At 34.6% G+C, this 20,340-nt stretch overlaps 1 protein-coding gene across 2 annotated transcripts in view; it reads left to right on the forward strand.

Moving 5' to 3' along the window:
• LOC149562102 (ATP-dependent zinc metalloprotease) overlaps positions 1 to 20,340 on the forward strand; it is a 196,349-nt gene that overhangs the window by 148,974 nt on the left and 27,035 nt on the right. For both annotated transcript variants that reach the window (XM_089825646.1, XM_089825645.1), the window contains exon 4: positions 2,950 to 3,026. In XM_089825646.1, the coding sequence (XP_089681772.1) occupies positions 2,950 to 3,026 (77 nt within the window). The remainder of the gene's footprint in view (positions 1 to 2,949; positions 3,027 to 20,340) is intronic.

Consider the following 20,340-nt stretch of genomic DNA (forward strand, 5'->3'; position numbering starts at 1 on the left):
CTTCACTGATATATTGAACACAGCCAACAGTGCAAAGGTCTTCTAACACATGCAGCAGTCTTTTGATGGCTCAAACTTTTCAAGAATGATCAAGGAACAGGTCTGATATATTTTTTCTCAGTGGGGACAAGACTGAAACACTCCTGTTGCAGAGCATAACAGCAAGGAAACACCTCACAGAGCCCTCTGAATATTCTAAGAACATCTCAAGGGGTCTCAAATCAACTTAATTCCGATCCAGCACAGCTGAACCAGCTTCAATTTGACCAAAAATGGGAAATTACAGATCAGCTACAAATGTTTTAATATATCCATCAGGAAAGGGCACTGCTATACAGGGATGGATTTTCCTAGAAAATTCAAATCTCCTTAAAACATATTTGTTTAACTTGAAATTAGAGGCAAATGATACCATTGAGCTTGGTGTAATTTTGGAGGGAAAAAACCTGAAGAACTTCAGCTGTACACCATGAAACCATATGCCATGCATTCATTGTTCATTGTAAGTGGTATGGTATACATTAGATTGACAAATCACTAGTGGTCACCCTCAAAGGGCCCCTCAATGGAGTTGCCTAGCATTTAATTTCACTTTGCGTATGATTTCAGATCATTCCCATCAACCCAGTTTGCAATGCATCGCTTGAGTGGTACATCCCTGTAAGGACATCCTTGGCAGTATAACCGAATGTCCAGCAATAATGGGCTCTGAAAACCCTTCAAATCACCCCAGAACTCAAAAAAGATTAGCAAATCCCACTTCCAAAAATCTGCAATCAAAATATAGTGAAAATCTTTATATTCCTGAAACCCCAAGTCTGCAATACAGTGGAATTAATGGTAACCTTTGTGGAAGCACTAAAATCAGCTAGGGACCATTTCTTAGATCTGAAACCAGTAAATTGATGAGGGTTTTCGACCTCAGTCAACCTTGGAAGAACTCTCTGACATAATCCAACATCCTATTATGTGCATTCTTTTGCATCCTTCAAGAGGTTTGGAGTTCTCCCAAGCACACCCAAAAGCTTGTGGGTATTCTCAGAAACTGACCCAACCTTATAGAACAATATCATGTGAATGGGATATTTCTACCGAGAAGCTTACGAGAAAATTCAGAGACTGGCCAAAAGTGAATGAAACAATATTGCATAAAATGGGGGTATTAAAATATAAATACCATAATGTTATAAGTTCTAATAATTGCAAGGTATACCAGAAATGAAAATATTCCATCAACATCATATTAAATGATAAGGCTATCATATAATGATGCAAACATCCATATGGAAAATTCTACATGTATGTACTGAATTGATGTGCAACCTCTAAACATTTCCTTTTAATTACTGAATATTTACATGCATCTGCTAAATACCAACATGGAATTCTTGAAATTGGAAAGATCTTCAAGTGATCAGCACATTGATAATTCGTGAGTGGAATTACTCAAATAGCTAAGGGGTTCCCTCCCCAAATCCAATCTTTAAGTGCATAGGGAATCTATAGGTGGAATTACTCAGATGTATAGGAGGCTTTTCGCGCTCAAATCCATTTTACCAAAGGGTTTTCATTCTAAGGAATAAGAATGAAAAAGGTTCAATCTTGGGAGAATAAAGATTTGATGACAATTGAACTCCCTTCTCCTTGCCGAAACCTCTCTCTTGTAGGAACTTCTGAGGGAATAAAATATTATTTCCCCCACCTTTTGCTCCAAATGAAGCCTCTAGTACCCCATGCTTAGTTACACTTTTTCTTCCCTTAAAATGACCCTTTTAATATCAAAGATACTTTTGGACGACCTAAATTACTATATTATTCCCTTATATGATTATATTCCCTCAATACCCTATGAGAAATAAGATAGAGCCAAGAGTTTTCCAATAAAATTAGTCTAAAAAGGGACATGACAAAAGGTGAAATGTTTTATAATGAAAATTTAACTTCCTGAAGAGGGTAGACCACCAGCTCCAAAGTCTTTGGCTATTGGAAAGCTTATTTTTAATTTTTCTGTAGTGAATTGGTTTATTACTTTTAAGTGCTTTATATCTGTTTTATTCAAGTGTTTTGCTTCAAAGACATCATTTCTAGGATCAATTAATGGTTTCCCTTGTAAATAACTGCACTGGGTTGTATTTCTTAATGATATTGATGTTATGCTCTGGAAAATTGTTTATTCAAGCATTCGTTTTAAATTTTATGTCTGTGTTGATAATGATCAGTTGCTGTTGATTGGATTGCAGGTGAATAGTAGTGTTAGGTTCTGTATTCACATTGCAATTCATCTAATGTGTAGCTAGGTGGTTCATTTTGTCAAAATATTAATTTGGTGAAATATTGGAAGTAATTTGAATATTCCATTATTGCTTTCTGGGTTCAGCCAATGCGAATGCATATATTGTATCTATTTTAGTATCTACTTATTTCATTTGATTGCAAGTCTTAGTTATAAAATCTTGCATGACAAGAGTTGTTTCTAATCTTGTGGCTCACACTTGAGACTAAAATGATGAGGCATGAGTTCACTTGGTTGCTTTTACTCTGAGAAAACTCCAAAGAACTTTTGAATTGTAGTGTTAGTGTTCGTAGATTTTGTCTATAGTTTAGTGTCTAGGGTTAGTTTAGTATTCAAGGAGCTTCTATTTTAATCAATAAGGATTTTATCTTTGATACTATATCAAATGAAGTTGTATTGCAAGAAACAATCTAAACTCACAAATACAAATAATTATTCAAATAACAGTTTTATGGGGTTGGAAACAACTTTATTTCAGAAATGTAAAGCTCTGATTTTATGATTTCTCCTAAATTTGTTTCGATTGCATCTCATTTGACATGTAGAAGCTTGGTCTTTCTGATATATGATCATTTTTCCCTTGATATTTTCTTTGGTTGTGCTTGGTGTACACAAAAATTCTATATCCTAATAAACTAATCTTTACAAATCCACAGCCTATCTTCTCGGATGTCCAATACGTGGAGTGATCCTAGACCCATGGAAAGCTATGCAGATGGGCATTCCAGGACAGGTATTTATTGTGTATTGCAAGAAGAACATCCAATTCAACATTTCAGTTTTCATTAATGTCTGCGTCTCACCAATGCTTGAGTATCATTCACTTCTGTCTAGTTTGCAATCTATTTGAAGTCATCTATATTGTTCCATAATTTTAATAATGTTTATGTTTGAACTTTTATGAATTGAACTTGGAGGATAACTAAACTATGTGCTTTTCAAGAATTGTTTCCCCCAATTTTGGGGTCTTCTTTACTAATACTTGGTTATCTTATGAAATATGCATTAATTGAAAATGCTTCTTCAGCATAGCTTCCTTTAGAGTTGTTTTCTGTGTACTCTTTGTTCCAAATATCATTGTTTTTACTTATGTAGTCTAGAAACATGGTAATATGGCTCCATGCTATACTGTTATTTGTATTTTATAATGGGATCATAAATGCAAATGTCTTGGGAAATAAGAAGTTTTTGTTTAGGGACTTCTAGGGTTACTTGTCAATTAATAACGCTTAATGAATGTAAGAGCCCTTCTGGTTCACACTGTAGCAATGCTGGATATATATATATATATTTTTTTTTGAATATATAAGTTTTTAATTTATTTTCAAAATATATAAATGCTCAATCAAATAACATGAAAATGAAACTATTAAGATTGCTAGCATGTATCCATGAATTGCAATTATAGGACTTGCAATTATTACAGTAAAACTGAAGGAAAAAACAAGTAACAACAAGAACCTCTGAAAGTTTGAAGTGGAAACTGATTGCAGCAGAATAGCAGAATCTCTACGCCCAAGACAAATGATTTCAGACCTTGTATAGATTGCAGCCAATAATCAATGCTGGCATTTAATATGTGGCAGCCGTTCACTAACAACTCCCTGCCAATTCAATATGTAGCAGCCAAGAGAGTTGATGTTGCTGGCAGATGCAATGCTGGCCTAGGAAACCCTCAAATGCAGCTCCTTATATACTCGTAAAAAACCTTCAGAATTAGCTGCCCAAGGAAGTATATAATGCAGATTATAAAGACCAAATTGCGGCTACTAATCACATTCAAAGTAGCACTAAATTTGGAGATAAATGAAGGCAAAAGAATGGCATCCCAACTAGCTGCGATCAGCAGCAGATAATATGAACAATTTGATATACTTCAGCAGCAAATTGGCAAACCAATAATGCATAAACAGCCTTAAGAAATCAGAGCACAATTCACTTTATCTTTTAATAGCTCAAAGTGCATATTGGATGGAGGAATCAGTCCTCTCAAACCTCAATGCTGAAACCCTTTAAGAAACTGCAAATTCATAAAAGAAAAGTTAATAGAATGGTTCCCTTTCACACAATGCATTGCTTTTATAATAAATAAAGATGACTTCTTCAAGACACCTTTCACTTAAAGCCCCTTTGCCCTTTTTCTGAAACCCTAACTTTGGAATCCTCAAACTGCTGGAACTCAATGTTGTTTGTCTACTAATGAAACAAACACATCCATACGTCCTTGTGTAGAATCTCCAACATCATAACTGCAGATAGGACTAGTGGCTGCCCCACCAAGCACAAGATCATCTTCACCATGATCACCAACTGCTGAAAATTCACAGTGAAGACTTCTGGATGTCTCACCTGTGAAAAACTCCATTTTTTCTATCTGCATTTTTAGTAAAGAAGACCTTTTGATAATGGAAACCATACACCTAGCTGCTTTGTCAATTGTCAACGGATTTGAAAGTCTTGCTTCCATCCATTTCTGATTTTGTATAAGCTTTTCCATACTTTCCATCAGGGCATTTGTTTACTTCCTGAGATTATCCTTGTTATTCCACTAGTTTCCATATTTATTAGACTTTGTGTATGTCCATAATTGAAATAAGTGCAAGAGTGTTGGGCACTCAAATAACAAGAGCAGGACCAAAATAAAAATTTATTCCCTAGCCCATAGGATGGCAGGTACCTGCTTTGATACCATTGTAAGAGCCCTGCTGGCTCACACTATAGCAATGTTGGAGATTTTTTTTTTTTGGTTTTTGAAACAACTCAGATTGCCAGCATGAGTTCATGAATTGCAATTATTACAATAATAACTCAAGGAAAAAACAACTAATAACAAGAGCTTATGAATGTTTGAAGTGGAAATTTATTGCAGCAGAACAGAAGAATTTCCACACCCAAGACAAATGATTTCAGATATAGAGATTGCAACCAATAATCAATCCTGATGTTTAATATGTGGCAGCCATTCCCTAGAAACTCCATGCCAATTCAATATGTAGCAGCCAAGAAAGTTGACGTTGCTGGCAGATGCAACGCTAGCCTAGGAAACCCTCAAACAAAGCTCCTTGTATACTCATGGCACCTTCAGAATTAGTCACCCAAGGAAGTATATAAATGCAGATTATAAACACTAAATTGCAGCTAACAATCACCTTTAAAGTAACAGTAAATTTAGATAAAAATGAAGGATTATAAATGCCAAATTTACTCACTTATTTTTACATAATCTTTTAGAATTCCTTCAAATCTTATTAGAGTTTTATCTTAAAATGGGGACATGCCACAACTGTGATGTCCTTCTAATAATGTTAAATATAAAGAGATAAATAATAATATAATATAAATAAATGTTGATATTAAAATAATAATAAATAATGACAAATCAAATGAAAAAAAATGAATTAATAATAAAGTTATCATTAATTGTTGTAACAATATATATTTAATACAATAATGTCACATAATATATTGTAATGTATTTAAATACCCAATATGAATGACAAAGTACAAATATATAATACAATAGATATCAAATATTTGAATAATAATATATTATATATAACATCATAATTGTTCTTATTATTATATATATTACTGTAACATACATATTTTCTAAAATAGAAATATATATATTATCGTAATCTAAATCTGAAAAATATAGTACAAAGTCATAATATTTATACACTATTATACATACCAAACATTTATTAAATATAATATAATATATTAATAAACAACAAATGTATACAAGAAACATTAAAATGTAAATATTACGAATATATAAATATCAATTGTGAATATTACTAAATGGTATAAAATAGTTTATGAACTAATAACAGCAACTGAAAGGAAAGGTCACTACCTTTCGCCCAGCCCCCTGTGGATACATAAGGGAGAAGATAGAATACTGAATGGACATACATAGGGGAGAAATATCAAATTGGAAGAATAGGACGGACTTAGAGTATCTAGTCAGCAATGCCTTCCAATCAGATACAAGGACTCATTGAAGTCAGTAAAAGGAAATATTATTAAGTAAGATACAGTATACACATCACATCAACAAATAGGAAATACTATCAACCATTAACAAGTAATCTCAATAACCAACATGATTAATAATGCAATGAAAGAATAGATACATATACAGTCAGCATAGCAACCAGTATAGTTAACGACAAATTTTAAAGCATCAGATTGGAATAACTTTTGAGAAATTGTTTGCAATATGCAATCCATATACAACAATAGATATACAATCATCAAAGTGTTACTATTCCCAAGAGATAAATCTATAAAGCAATCAGAACTTAATAAATCAACACCCAGTCTTCCAATTCCCACACCGCCAGCATCATAGAACAAGATCAACCAGAGGCGGACAAGTCATCATTTGAGTCAACAATAATACAGGAAAACAGCAGAAAAGACAAGGAGTTAAGACAATGTGGCAATCAGACAGAGGACAATAGGACAATGAAGACAGCAAGAAAAAGACAAGAAGAAATTTGAGTCAGCAATAACAGAGATACAATGAACAATCAGTCCAGTAAGCAAATATTAATATAAGCCTGCATAGCAGCGACAGAGGTTTTGGTCTTTTATAAGAACCAAAACAACTTCCAGTCAGCCATCGACGGAGAAGGATAAGCAGAAACAATAGAAAAGAATACAATAATAGAAAGATTGAAACAGCATGATACGTAGCAGTATCATTGAGAGTAATCCCATCTTATATTGTAGCCAGAAATTAGGGATTTTATAATAAGAACTGATTAAAAGAATAATCATAGAGTGATAATAAATAAGAAACCAAGTTAGAGAAAAACAGAGAACAATAAACGAGTAAAAATACATAATAGAGATCGGGGGTTTGGATAACAATTATATTCCAAGATAATAGATTCCAAAACGATGCATCATGTATAAAAGGAAACAGAGAATTAGATAATATATTTTTGAGAAGAAACATACAAAGGCGGCCAGAGGTATGTCTCTACATCAGACATAAATATGAATCATATTGTAGAGAGATTATTTGTCACGCATGAGATGAGAACTTACATTTCTCATAGAGGCCAAGTTAGATCTTGGTAGAGGGCACTCATTTCGATTGTTGAGTTTCTCCAAATAGAACTCACAAAGACTAGAGGGCATTTTATATGACTGTCGTGAGCCAAATTGGAATCCAGAGAGAAACTTATAGAAAATCTCTTAGAGGCAATATATATTGTAGTGGTTAATCATATATATATGGTAGATATCAAAGGCCTGGTTAGAGTTGGGATCTCTACTAGGTAATCATTGTTGATGAGTGTGCTCGTCAACAAAGATCCTAGAGGCCTTAGAAGAGAACTTTTGAATGTGATGGTTGCCTAATAGAGAATTGTTCTCATGGGAGGGTTAGGTAAATTTGAGTAGAGTACTCTCTAAGAATTATGTGGGTTAGGATGGGATTAGTATAGATATTTGATTTGATAGTTATTTATCTCATGTTCTACTTATGCTTGTTGCAGGTTTCATAGATAGTTGATTTCATTTTTATATCTATTGTATCATATACTAACAAATCGTTATAGGTTACAATCTCATGATTTGAAATTTAAGCAAGAAGTGGGGACATTATAGTGGGTATCGAAGAATGATCTTGCCATTCTGTAGGGTAAAAGTTGATATAGGAAAATATTTTATATGAAAGACCAATATGGAAAGCCAATGGAGATTGGAAGAGGTTCCATCATATCCATGACAACTTAAAAATTTGGACTAAAAGACGTAAATCTTTCAAATCAATAGAAGAAATTATCTAATTGCTTGAGGACAAGCAATTTGAAGGAGGACAGACTGTCGTGTCCCCATTTTAAGATAAAATTCTAAAAATAATTAGATAATATAATATTATTAAATAAATAATTATAATAGGATCATGTTCAAATTAAAATTAAAATATAAAAATAAGAAATAATAATTAAATATAATAATCTAGTATCAATAAATAATATTTAGTATAGAATTTTAAATAACTAAATAATAATCAAATTACAATGAATAAATAAATCAAAAAATTAAATACAAGAGAGAATATTGTAGAAAGTATGTTACCTTTCTAAATAGGATTTGATAATAAATGATAAACACAAAATAAATAATATAATATAGAATAATATAAATTAATTATATCTAATAAAAAGTCAACAGGTATGTAATTAAGGGATGTGACTCTTTCAAATTAAGATATAAAAGGGAGTAGAGTTCATTTTAAAGAGAGTGGAGGAAGAACATATTCTAAGATTATAACCGAATATTATAAAGGAATGACATGGAGTAATTTAGAAACGATACATTGTACAGAAATGAAACTATTTCTCAATTTATTATACAAGCAATAAAATCAAATTTAAGTAATGACTATATCCATTTCACATGAAAGACAACTAAATGAACTTCCATAACTGACTTCTACGATTACATTTTGAAAGAAACAAATCAAATCAACCATATTTACAACTATACATTTAAAATAAATGTAAAAGTACATATAAGTAAAGAGATTTAGAATTTCATACATGAATTGAAATAACTCACGATGTGTTGTGCAAGCCTCAACATCTGGTGAAGAAGAGAAGCATTGACATAGGCTTAACCTCTCAACCACGGACCTTAACATATCCCCACACAATCTCTTACTAGAAAGGCCCTCCGTACTTCGGGTTAGGCTTGGGATACCATAGTTCTGCCATCCTGAGCATACTGCTGTTAGAGAGTCAGCTAGGAAGCATACAAGGTTGAGGAATTCCTCCATAAACCTTCCCTCTGTTAGCTAGCACTCTTTACCTCTAGTGATCATTTGTGGAAAGCATGCCTCTAATCTACCTTGGCCAAGGATTTAGGTGGGCATTGAACAACCCGATCACCACTGCTTGACTTGACAAACGAATATATTTTGGAAAATCCTGAGCTGGCTTGGACTAAGCAATTTCTTTCTTTAAATGTTCATATAATTAAGACATTGATTAGTAGTTTATCTTTCTTCCAAAAATACCTCTCCTCTTTACACTTGGCTCTACTAGCCTTGGGTGCATCTTAGAAGACTACTAGTAATTATGAGATTCTTATCAATCAGATTTGTTTTTGGGTACCATTCTGATTATATCACAACTGGTATATAGCAAATACCGAAGTAAATCAGAAAATACTTCAAGCCAAAGATGTAGCAGACCTTATACAATATAAAAATGTTATGCATTATACAATTTTTGAGCATTCATTTTTAAGGGAACTATAATAGTTCAGCCCCTATGGGTATGCATAGATAAGGTCTTGTTGTATATAAAGAAAGAGCAAGGCTGATGCTTCTCAGAAATTCTCACTATGTTTTGAACCTTGGTTACGACCCAGATACACAACCAAACTTATGATCATGATACTACTTTTAGCAATGATATTTAAAAAGAGAAGTTTTCATTGAATTGGCATAGCATGAAATAAGAATAACTTGCAAAATGTTTCATGACTCGAGGAAAGAAACAATTCAATCATTGACGTGATTCTTTTGGCAACAACTCCTCGCGCTATGGCTTCCACTTGCATGGCTCAATATTGCAGATTAAGTATGGTACTACAATCAAGAATGCAAGCGCAAAGGAGAGAGGATACTTTGGTTTGTAATCGCATACAAGAAGAAAGCAAAAAATGAGAATGATCCTTTAGCTGCAGGGAAGGGAGATAAAGCCTCCCATGCTTCTGGTTACAAGAAGGATCTCGATATCAGTTACCAAAATTCCATAAATTCAAATTTAAAAGTTGATGCCAATAAGGTGGCAATGCTCATCGGTTTAGTCATAATAAAACATAAAGATAATATTTTTTTCATGGTTTAAAGCAAATATATTTATATATATGTATATAGATAAATGTTATGTCATCATGCTATTGAATTTTACCTATAATTGTACCTACATATACATATATCTATACGCGTGTGTAATTTTGAGAGTACGCATAATTCTTTTTTATCATTATATTCTCTCTAGGTATGCATGCATATATGTATATATGCATGCATATATGTATATATACATGTAAGTGCAATTCATAGATATTATCAGAGTATCATGGTGGCATCATATATACATGTAAAGTTTATAATGTTAATCACTTTCATAGTCTCAAAAAAGAGAGAGGTAATAGTTCTTTTCATGATATTAAATGTTTAATATTTTTCTTGTTATAAAAATCGACTAAGTAGCTCATGATTGTCCAAAGTATACTTTGTTGCCTAGCCATTAAATCCTTCATCAAGGTAGTTAGAGTCCATACCTGATGGTTTTATGGACTAATTTGGTGCCCCATTCCTTGAATCCCATTTGGCAATGCTTCCCCCCCTTCATATGCTCTTGCAACCAAAAATGCATAATCCACAATAATAACATGTTCCTCCATTTAAATTAATATGTCAAGGAAAGCACAATAACTGATAACTGTCACAATGGCTAACCACCACTAACATTTATCTTAAATATAAGCATTTGAGATAACAATAATCGAATAACAAGTCATTTACACATGAATCAATTTAGTTATTCATAACTTCCATTTCACAAGATCATGATATCCGAGAGTTTCTAACTAATTAATACAACGGTTATAATATTGTTTTAAAGATCAAAATTTTGGGATGTAACATACCCTCTCCTTGTGTTTCATCGTCCCCAATGAACTTTACAAAAAGAACAAAATTCTACTTAAGTAGCAAAACATAATCTCTTTTTTTTCAATAGATGGTCACAAAAAATTTATGATCTAGTACTAGAGAAAAAAAGATGAGGTAATTTTTTGAAGATGACATCATAATCTTCCCAAGTGACATTTTCCTTTGTATACTGGTTTCGCTGAACCTTGCACTAGGTGATGTCTCAATTTTGTAAGCGGAGCTTATGCACCTAGATTATTTTGAACGGCTCTATTTCCACCACCCTTGGGTCTCATACCTGCAAAAGATTCCAATCAATTACATGCTCATGATGGGTAATATATTTCTTAAGATATGATACATGGAATACATCATGCATCCTACCAAGGGTTGGAGGTAGCGCGGTCCTATAGGTCACTGGGTTTATAACTTTAACATCTCAAAGGGTCTCCATGTATCTTGGGGTCAATTTGGCATTCTTTTCAAACTTGATAGTACTCTTTTGTGGTTTTACCTTTAATAGAATCTTTCCTCCCACTGAAAATTCTCTAGGTATTCTTCTAGCATGTGGATAACTCTTTTGTCTATCATTTGCCTCTTTCAACCTTTGATGGATTTGAACTTCCTGTTCTTCCATCTCTAATAGCATCTCTGGCCCAATGATAATTCTCTCCTTGATTCGGTTCCAACTTACAGGAGTTTGCATTTATGATTGTACAAGGTGATGTAACCCAAACCCCTTCAAAGAATAAATTAGAAATTGACACAACACAAAAGTTTCAGATAGCCATAATTATTCATTAAACTTTTGCAACTCTACTTTGCCTCTACAATGAAAGAATAAACTACTTATTACAATTCTGAAAATTACCATATTTGGTAGATTTTTGGTAAAAACAGTTTTTTCCATTTTTGGTAATTTTTAAAACTCATCCTGCGAATCCTGATTTTTCCCAAGAAAAGCCCCCAACTAAGGTAAGGCGAATTGCCAACTAATCAATGAAATCAAAAATATGATTTCAGATTTATTACAAAAACAACTTTCTAAAAAAATTGGAAAAAACACGAAAAGCCAATTTTGGAGGTCAAGCCAATATTTTAGGCTCCTAGAAAAATGTCAAAACAGCCACCTATCGAGCTGAGCTCAATCGGCAATCCAAATAACTCCTCACACAATTGCCTATAAAATTTCAGCCAAAACCCACATTCGAGTCAAAAGTTATGACCCCCAGAAGTAAATCTTGACCAAAACCCACATTTGAGTCAATAGCCTTGACCCTCGGATGCCCCTACATCATTCTCCCTTGTTTGAAAAGAACACAGCTCCCGCAAATTGTAGTCCTCAAACTACTTCCATTTAGGCTCATCTAGCCTCTACAAATCCCATTCCGTAATCCAGGTGCTATCTGTCGGTGCCAACCCTTCCCACTACACGAGATATCTGTTGTAGTCACCTGGGCGAGTCTGAACAGTCTTCTTGTCTAGAATCTATGTAACCTTTTCTCTTTTCTTGATGGGGATGGTGTGTGTCCAGTCTACCACATCCTCCTTTTCAACAACGGTATCATCACCATGGAAAGTATACAAATCAAAAATATTAAACACAGGAGATATATCAAGACCACTGGGGAGCTCTACCTCATAAGCATTATCATTAATCTTCTTCAGAATCTTGCAGGGACCAATTTTCTTATATTTCAATTTATGATAACTCCTGGTAGGAAACCTCTCCTTTTTGAGATAAATGATCACTAGATCCCCTGCACTAAAAACCTGATATCTTCAAGTAGCATCTGTAGAAGCTTTGTACTACTTGTTGCTGTCCTGCAACTGGTAGAGCTGCTCTACAAAGGCTTCTCCATCATCACTGCTTCTGTCACCTAAGGGAAGCTGCACCAAATCGAGAACACCCTGAGGGTTATAACCATATACAACTTGAAATGGTGACTTACTAGTTGACCTGTTTACTGAGCTGTTATAAGCAAATTCTGCCTGGTGCAGTGTCATTCCCATTGTTTGGGCTTCTCTCCAACAATACAACGCAACATATCACCCAAACTGCAATTGACAACTTCTTTTTGTCCATCAGTTTGTGGATGGTAAGCACTACTAAACTGTAACTTTGTTCCCATTTTCTTCCATAAGGTCCTCTAGAAATGACTCAAGAACTTAGTTTCTCGATCAGAGGTGATCGGTTTTGAAACCCCATGCAATCAGACTATTTCAAAAAAGAATAACTCGGCCACCCTAGTAGTATCACTAGTTTTCTTAAAAGCAATGAAATGAACCATTTTTGAGAATCTGTCCACAACTACAAAGATAGAGTCATTACCTCACTGTGTATGTGGTTGTCCCAATACAAAATCCATACTCAAGTTTGTCCACGGTCCTACTGGTATTGGTAATGACATGTACAATCCGGTGTTCTGGGAGTGCCCTTTGGCTACTTGACAAATTCGACACCTCTCCACAAACCTGGTGATATCTCGCTTCATCTTTGGCCAATAGTACTTATCTGCTACCAAAGCTATTGTTTTATCCTTCCCAAAATGCCCAGCCATACCACTACTATGAAATTCTCGAATAATATTTTCTCGCATTAAGCCTCCAGGAACACACAGTTGCTTCCCCTTGAATAAGTAACCATCTTGCATTAGATACTCACCTTGAATAGTGCCTGCGTGCCCAAGTACTAGATTGTTCAACTGATCAACAACTTCCCAAAAGTCACTATCAGATTCATACAAGCCTTGGATTGGATTGAAGCCAACCACCTCTGTTTCCATGATGGTCAGAAGAACAACTCGCCTACTCAAGGCATCTGCAACTTGATTCTATTTCCCTGATTTATGCTTTAGAACAAAGGTAAACCCCTGTAGGAAAGAGACCCACTTTGCATGTCTAGTGTTCAATTTCTTTTGTGTGTTAAAGTATTTAAGAGCAAAATGGTTTGTAAACAACACAAATTCTTTGGTTACTAGATAATGCTTCCACTGCCTCAAAACTTGCACAATTGCATGAAATTCTATATCATATGTAGACTATTTCTTTTGCACATTATTCAATTTTTCACTAAAAAAGGCAATGGGGTTACCTTCTAGGCTAAGTACAACACCAATGGCCACATGTGAGGCATCACAGTCCACTTCAAACACTTTATCAAAATTTGGTAGTGCTAGTATTGGAGCTTCAATGACCTTCTTCTTTAGGTATTGGAAACTTTCTTTAGCCTCTTTGGTCCATGAAAACTCCCGACCCTTAGTGCAGTCTGTCATAGGTGCTGCAATGTTGCTGAAATTACAAATGAACTTTCTATAAAAAATAGCCAAGCCATGAAAACTTCTCACCTTGGTGATACTACGTGGACTACGCCATTCAAGAATGGCATGGACTTTCTCTGGATCCATCTTGACACCATTTGCAAAAATGAGAAATCCTAGAAAAACCAAGCTTGCTTGCATGAACCTACACTTCAAATTAGCATAGAGCTTTTCTCTTCTCAGTAGCCCCAAGATGATCCTCAGGTGTTGCAGATGTTCTTCCCTTCCCTTACTAAAAATCAATATATCATCAAAATAAACTACTACAAACTTACCAATGTAGGGACACAACACAGTGTTCATGAGTCTCATAAAAGTACTAGGTACGTTGGATAAACCAAAAGGCATAACCTTTCATTTATACAAACCATCCCTAGTTTTGAAATTTTTTTTCCATTCATCCTCCTCTTGGATGCGGATTTGATGGTACCCACTTCGTAGATCAATCTTAGAGAAATATGTTGCTCCAACAAGAACGTCCATCATGTCATCCAAATGTGGGATAGGAAAACGATACCTGATGGTTACCCTATTGATGGCTCAACTGTCTATGCACATCCTCCACGTTCCATCTTTCTTTGGAGTTAATAATGTTGGGACAACACAGGGGCTCATGCTTTCCTGTACTAAGCCCTTTTGTATGAGCTCAGTCACCTGTTTGTCCAGTTCTACATGCTGTGTTGGACTCATTCTGTATGCTGCTTGATTAGGAAGACTTGCTCCTAGAATAAGATCAATATGATGTTGGATATCTTGTTTTGGAGGAAGTCCATCAAGTAGCTCCTCTGGAATAACATCTGAATATTCTTCCAACACTGCAGCTACTTCTGGTGGTATAGTCAAGTCTTCCTCTTTCCCCTTTTGTACTACCAACGCATAACAACACCCTGTTACTTTCATCTCCTTGACAAGATCCCTTTTAGATAGCATACTTTTAGTTTTTCCATCACCCTTGATAGGTAATAAGACTACCTTAGATCCATCCCTCTAGAAGGTGTAAGTATTCTTTTCCCCATTATGAATAACCTTTCTATCATACTACCAAGGACGACCCAAGAGGACATGGCATGCGTCCATCGGAATCACATCACACCATAGCTCATCCTTGTAGACCTTTCCTATGGAAAATTTAACAAGGCACCTCTTATCTACTATGACTTCACTTCCCTTTTTATACCATGCAATCCGATAAGAACGAGGGTGCTTTATACACTATAGATTTAGTTTCTCCACCATTTCTTTAGAAACCATATTCTCACAATTGCCTCCATCAATAATTACTTGACATACCTTTCCTCCTGAGGTACACCTTGTCTAAAATATGTTGGTTTTGAGCCATGAATCATTAATGTCTTTCTCCTCTACATCCTCCTTGGCTAGAATAATCATTGTCGTTCTCATCATAAGACTTTCTCCCATATCCGGAGATACTTCTTGTTTAGATTCATTGTCAGCTTGGGCTAGGTTCACTTTGGATGGCCCTCCTTGATTTCTATCCTGCATGTTAAAATTGGAACACTTGAAATTCCTGTGTCCTTCTCTGCACCTAAAACAAGTGAGAGGCATTCTCTGGTTTTCCCAGCCTCGACCTCACTAAAACCCCCTTCCTCTTTCTTGATTTGGAGGATCTTGCCTAGTGTCTATATTTTTTTTGAGAACCTTGAAAACTCTCTCCCTGGCCATGATTAGAACCTCCCGAAAATGGGGTTGAGGTACCCCTTCGACCACCTCTATTCCTTTGGTTATATTGCCAATTCTTCTTTTCTTCAGCTTTCAGAGCTAATTGGTAGGCTTCCTCCATACTGTTAACACGATGCATGCTCAGTTCATCTTGAATAGAGACTTTTAGGCCATTCACATATCTAGTAGCCATCTACTCATTATTTTCTTGATGCTCTATGTACATGGATAGCTTGTAGAATTCATTTGTATAGTCTTGCACTGAACACAAGTTTTGCTTCAAATTCTAAAATCTGCAAAAGAGGGTTTGTGGATAATCCATGGGTAAGAATTTTTCTCTCAACTTTTTCTCCATCTTGGTCCATGTATTAATCTTTTCCTTTATATTTCTAATTCGTTCCTTTTGGAGGTGATCCCCCCATATCATTGCATGTCCTTTTAATTTTGTGCATGCAAACTTCATCTTCTTTTCTTCTGTTATAAGCTTCCATTCGAAAAATTTCCCCATCTCGTTCAGCCAGTCTATCAATTTTTTTGGCATAAGACTACCAGCATAGTTTGAAACGTCAATCTTTATTGCTTCACTTCTTCCTTCTAAAGCCCTGAGAACTCTATCTTCATAGCTCATTTCTCCTAGCCTTTCATCTACATTTTCTTCCTCATTATCAGATTCATTTCCTCTTTGTATTCCTTGATTATCTAGTTGCTCATTGAGTCATTCAATCTCCCTCTGCATATCCAGTACCAATCTTTGCATTGGCGTGATGCCTCTTCCTCTCCCAGCCATCGTACTACTCTGATACCAAATGATGTAACCCAAACCTTTCAAATAATAAATTAGAAATTGACACAACACAGAAATTTCAGAATGCCAAGGATGAGATTGATTATAGGATTTGGGATCCAAGTATAGTTACTAGTGATGAGTCTTGGTCACAGGACTGGAGTGATGAGGCGATTTCCAGAGTTAGTACTATTCAATCAGCTTATACACAGTTTCAGATTTTGGTTTATACATGAGTTGGATGGATTTTATGCTTTAGCAACTGGATAGGTCTTGCTTGAGGGTTGATGAGAGTTATATCTTGATCATAGGAAATGGGTTTTTTCAGCCCCTCCTTACTCATGACACCTATATCCTCAAGGACATTTCAAATTGATGATGGTAGTATTAGCTTCTCAGTGCCCTTGGTGTTGATTTCAGCTATTGAGCAATTTGATTCCTACATCAACAATTTAGGATTAGTGGTTATGATTTATTGTAGGATAAGTGGTATGCATTTCCACGAAAGATCTCTTATAGATGGAGGATAGCACATTGAGACTTTATATTCTGTCGTATTTGATGGTCATGGTAGTCTAATTCTTTGGGATATTGGTATTAGTATGACCAATGCATTATTGATGCAGGGTAGTGATGAGTTGATTCACCTTTCAGGACATGTTTGTATTAGAGTAGCACAACAATAGGGTTGAGCAATCCCCTTGAGGCTGGTATGTGATCCGTGTATTTTAGTCACAACAAGCATACGCAGATTGCTTGAGGGTAAGGAATCTTTGGGAAGGGAGGACAATAATGTCCCCTTTTTCTACCCATTATTTCTAGATGTGTCATTAGTCCTATTCACCTTCGCGGGCTAAGCAAGACAGTATAAGGGTTAGTATGGGATTTGGTCTAGGCACTTCCAGTTCCAAGCCAATTGAAGTAGTTTTGATAGGGTTTCCCAATACTTACAATAAGTCAACAGGGTTCATTCTTTTGGACATGTAGCATATCGTCGAGAGCTTTCTAGCAAGCTATCACACATGGTCTATTGAATTTGATTGAATATTTATTTTGATGCCAAAAGATTTGATAGTTATTTTTAAAAAGTGACTATTAAACTAAGGATCATATTAACAAGTTACTTTATTATTAGCAAGTCCTTTTATTCTCCTAAGTAGAAAAAGGACATTTTAAATAAAATAATAAAAGATGAATAGATAGATAGGGGAAACTGAAGAGTCACAACATTGGGCATTAAAAGAAGAAAGCTTGACTCATTTCGGGAGCTTGAATTCTGTTTTCTTGGAGAAATTTGAGAAGCTTTTCAGCTTTCGTGTTCAAAAGTTGAGGATGGAACATTCAAACTCTTGGTAGATTGTATGCAGTCTTGGTTCATCAGTTGTGGTGAATTCATGACAGAGTTCACATCTGCAGTTACAGGTTCATTTATAGTTTTACCAATCTCATTTTGTCATTGTATTTAAGATTGGATTTCATTATGTTATTGTATTGTTGATTATTATAATGCAATAGCAGTTTTGAGGATCTGAATATGAGCGTTTGTTGCTTTATTTATTGGTTAATCTAAAATTCATTGCATAAGCTTTACTGTTTGATTTTCTGAAATTTTTTTGGTAGTTTTTGGGTTAAATATATGAGTAGGATTTACAGTACAACAACAATATGGTCGACGAACACTATATGAATTCCCAGAAGTAGTTGAGAACCTAGACCATTAATATTGATATGCTGCCATTAGAATATCGAACCTGAAATATATATATATATATATATATATATATATATATATATATATATGTATGTATGTATGTATGTATGTATGTATGTATGTATGTATGTATGTATGTGCAGATGTACATATACATATATATATGAATATATGATAGTATAGTGGATGGAGGGACACCAATTTACTCTTTCAGTTTGTTGTGGTCTAGTCCAATTCGATACATGACTTGAGATATGTTCCTGTCTTGAAACTTAACCTTAATAGAAAACTATATCAGGAAGGCTCTCGCCATCGTCTTCACAAGAAATTCGTTCATGCCTTGAAGATTATACCTTTAATTCCAACACTTTTAAAAAGGGAACTCGTGAATGGTGCATGTTGTCTCAGATGCAAAAGTTGTACTCTTCTATGCTTCGACAGCAGCCAGCACAACCCATATGCTCAACAAAGAAGATAGACTCATCAAACTTAGGGCAGTAGCAGAGATGCATGTGTCTACAATGTTGTTAATGTTTTTTAGATTTCCTTAACTTGGTAGTCACAATTTCTTTCTACTTCTCACACACCCATGATGAGAATCTCTATACATTCACCCACCTTGGCTTATATAGATGTTGGCAATAATTCCCAATTCTAAAGTAATGTTTCTTTGGTGCCACAAAGACATAGAACTGTCCTAAGCATTATTGATACCAATATATAGTTATTTCCTTATTGACATTAATGTATTGAAACACGGGCCCACAAAATAGGAGATTAATCATTAAAATAATCACAAACCATCTTTAGACATATTTACAATTCTTCCAGAAACCATTTCTAGGTTATCAATATTTTACTCCAACTAAAATTTATTTCATAAGAGAATATATATTAGTTTTGAACTATGGATGTCCTTAATATTGCAAGCAATTTTGTTACTCATGAAACCTTATAGACTGGCAAGACAACCTACTCTGATACCACTAAAATACCCCCTTATGGATAATTGCCGTAGATTATACCAAATATACTGCAAAAACTTAAACAAACAATTTGCATGCAAGTTTATTTCTATTAATCCAACAGTTTATTTTGGAAAAGATATAATATCGAAAATAGAGTTGAATATTGTCATCAAAATAGACAAGTCATTATAACCTTGTTTTCCAAATAGATATGAAATACCTTTATTCACAATTTTGTCCAACAATGAACTTCATTGCGAAACTATCTCAAAGTCTAGTTGGGTTTCTATCCAATTGACTAAGTTGCCAATGATTTCCATCCCAACAATTCTGAACTGAAAATCTGAAGCTTCCAAATTCTCCAAAAGAACAATAACCAAACGTAAATGAAGCCTATGAGAATGACCCTCTCAATGTTCTTTTGTAGCACATCATTGTGACTCTTCATTTCTCTTCTGTCTGTCTCTTTATATTCCTTTTATTTGTCTCTTTATTTTTTCTCTTTAACTTAAAATGACTTTATTCATTTTTTCACTAGGCTACATAAAAGTCATCTTAATACTTTTTTAAAACAATTAAACTAAGTTGTTATTTATTTCTATATAATTTGACAACTTAATTATTTAATTGGATTTTGATGCCCCAAAAAGGGGACATTTGATGAGGAGGCTTCAATAGATGGACGGTCTTTCATCTTTAACCAACCTCTCTTCTCTATGGGGTCTTACACTCAATTCAAGTATTCCAGTCTTCTCTAGTTGTGGATGTACTATCACCTTCATTTGCACGTGTTCAACAAGGATTCCTAGGGTCACTATATCCTCACAAGACCTTGAGGCAAGGCTTGACCAAACTCACTCCTTCATGGCTCTAGGTTCCATAGGCTTTGCTTCTT

The sequence above is a fragment of the Cupressus sempervirens genome, chromosome 4 (genome assembly GCF_028749045.1).
Source record: "Cupressus sempervirens isolate cs-2001-9-10 chromosome 4, ASM2874904v1, whole genome shotgun sequence".
In the NCBI taxonomy this organism is placed as follows: Eukaryota; Viridiplantae; Streptophyta; class Pinopsida; order Cupressales; family Cupressaceae; genus Cupressus; species Cupressus sempervirens.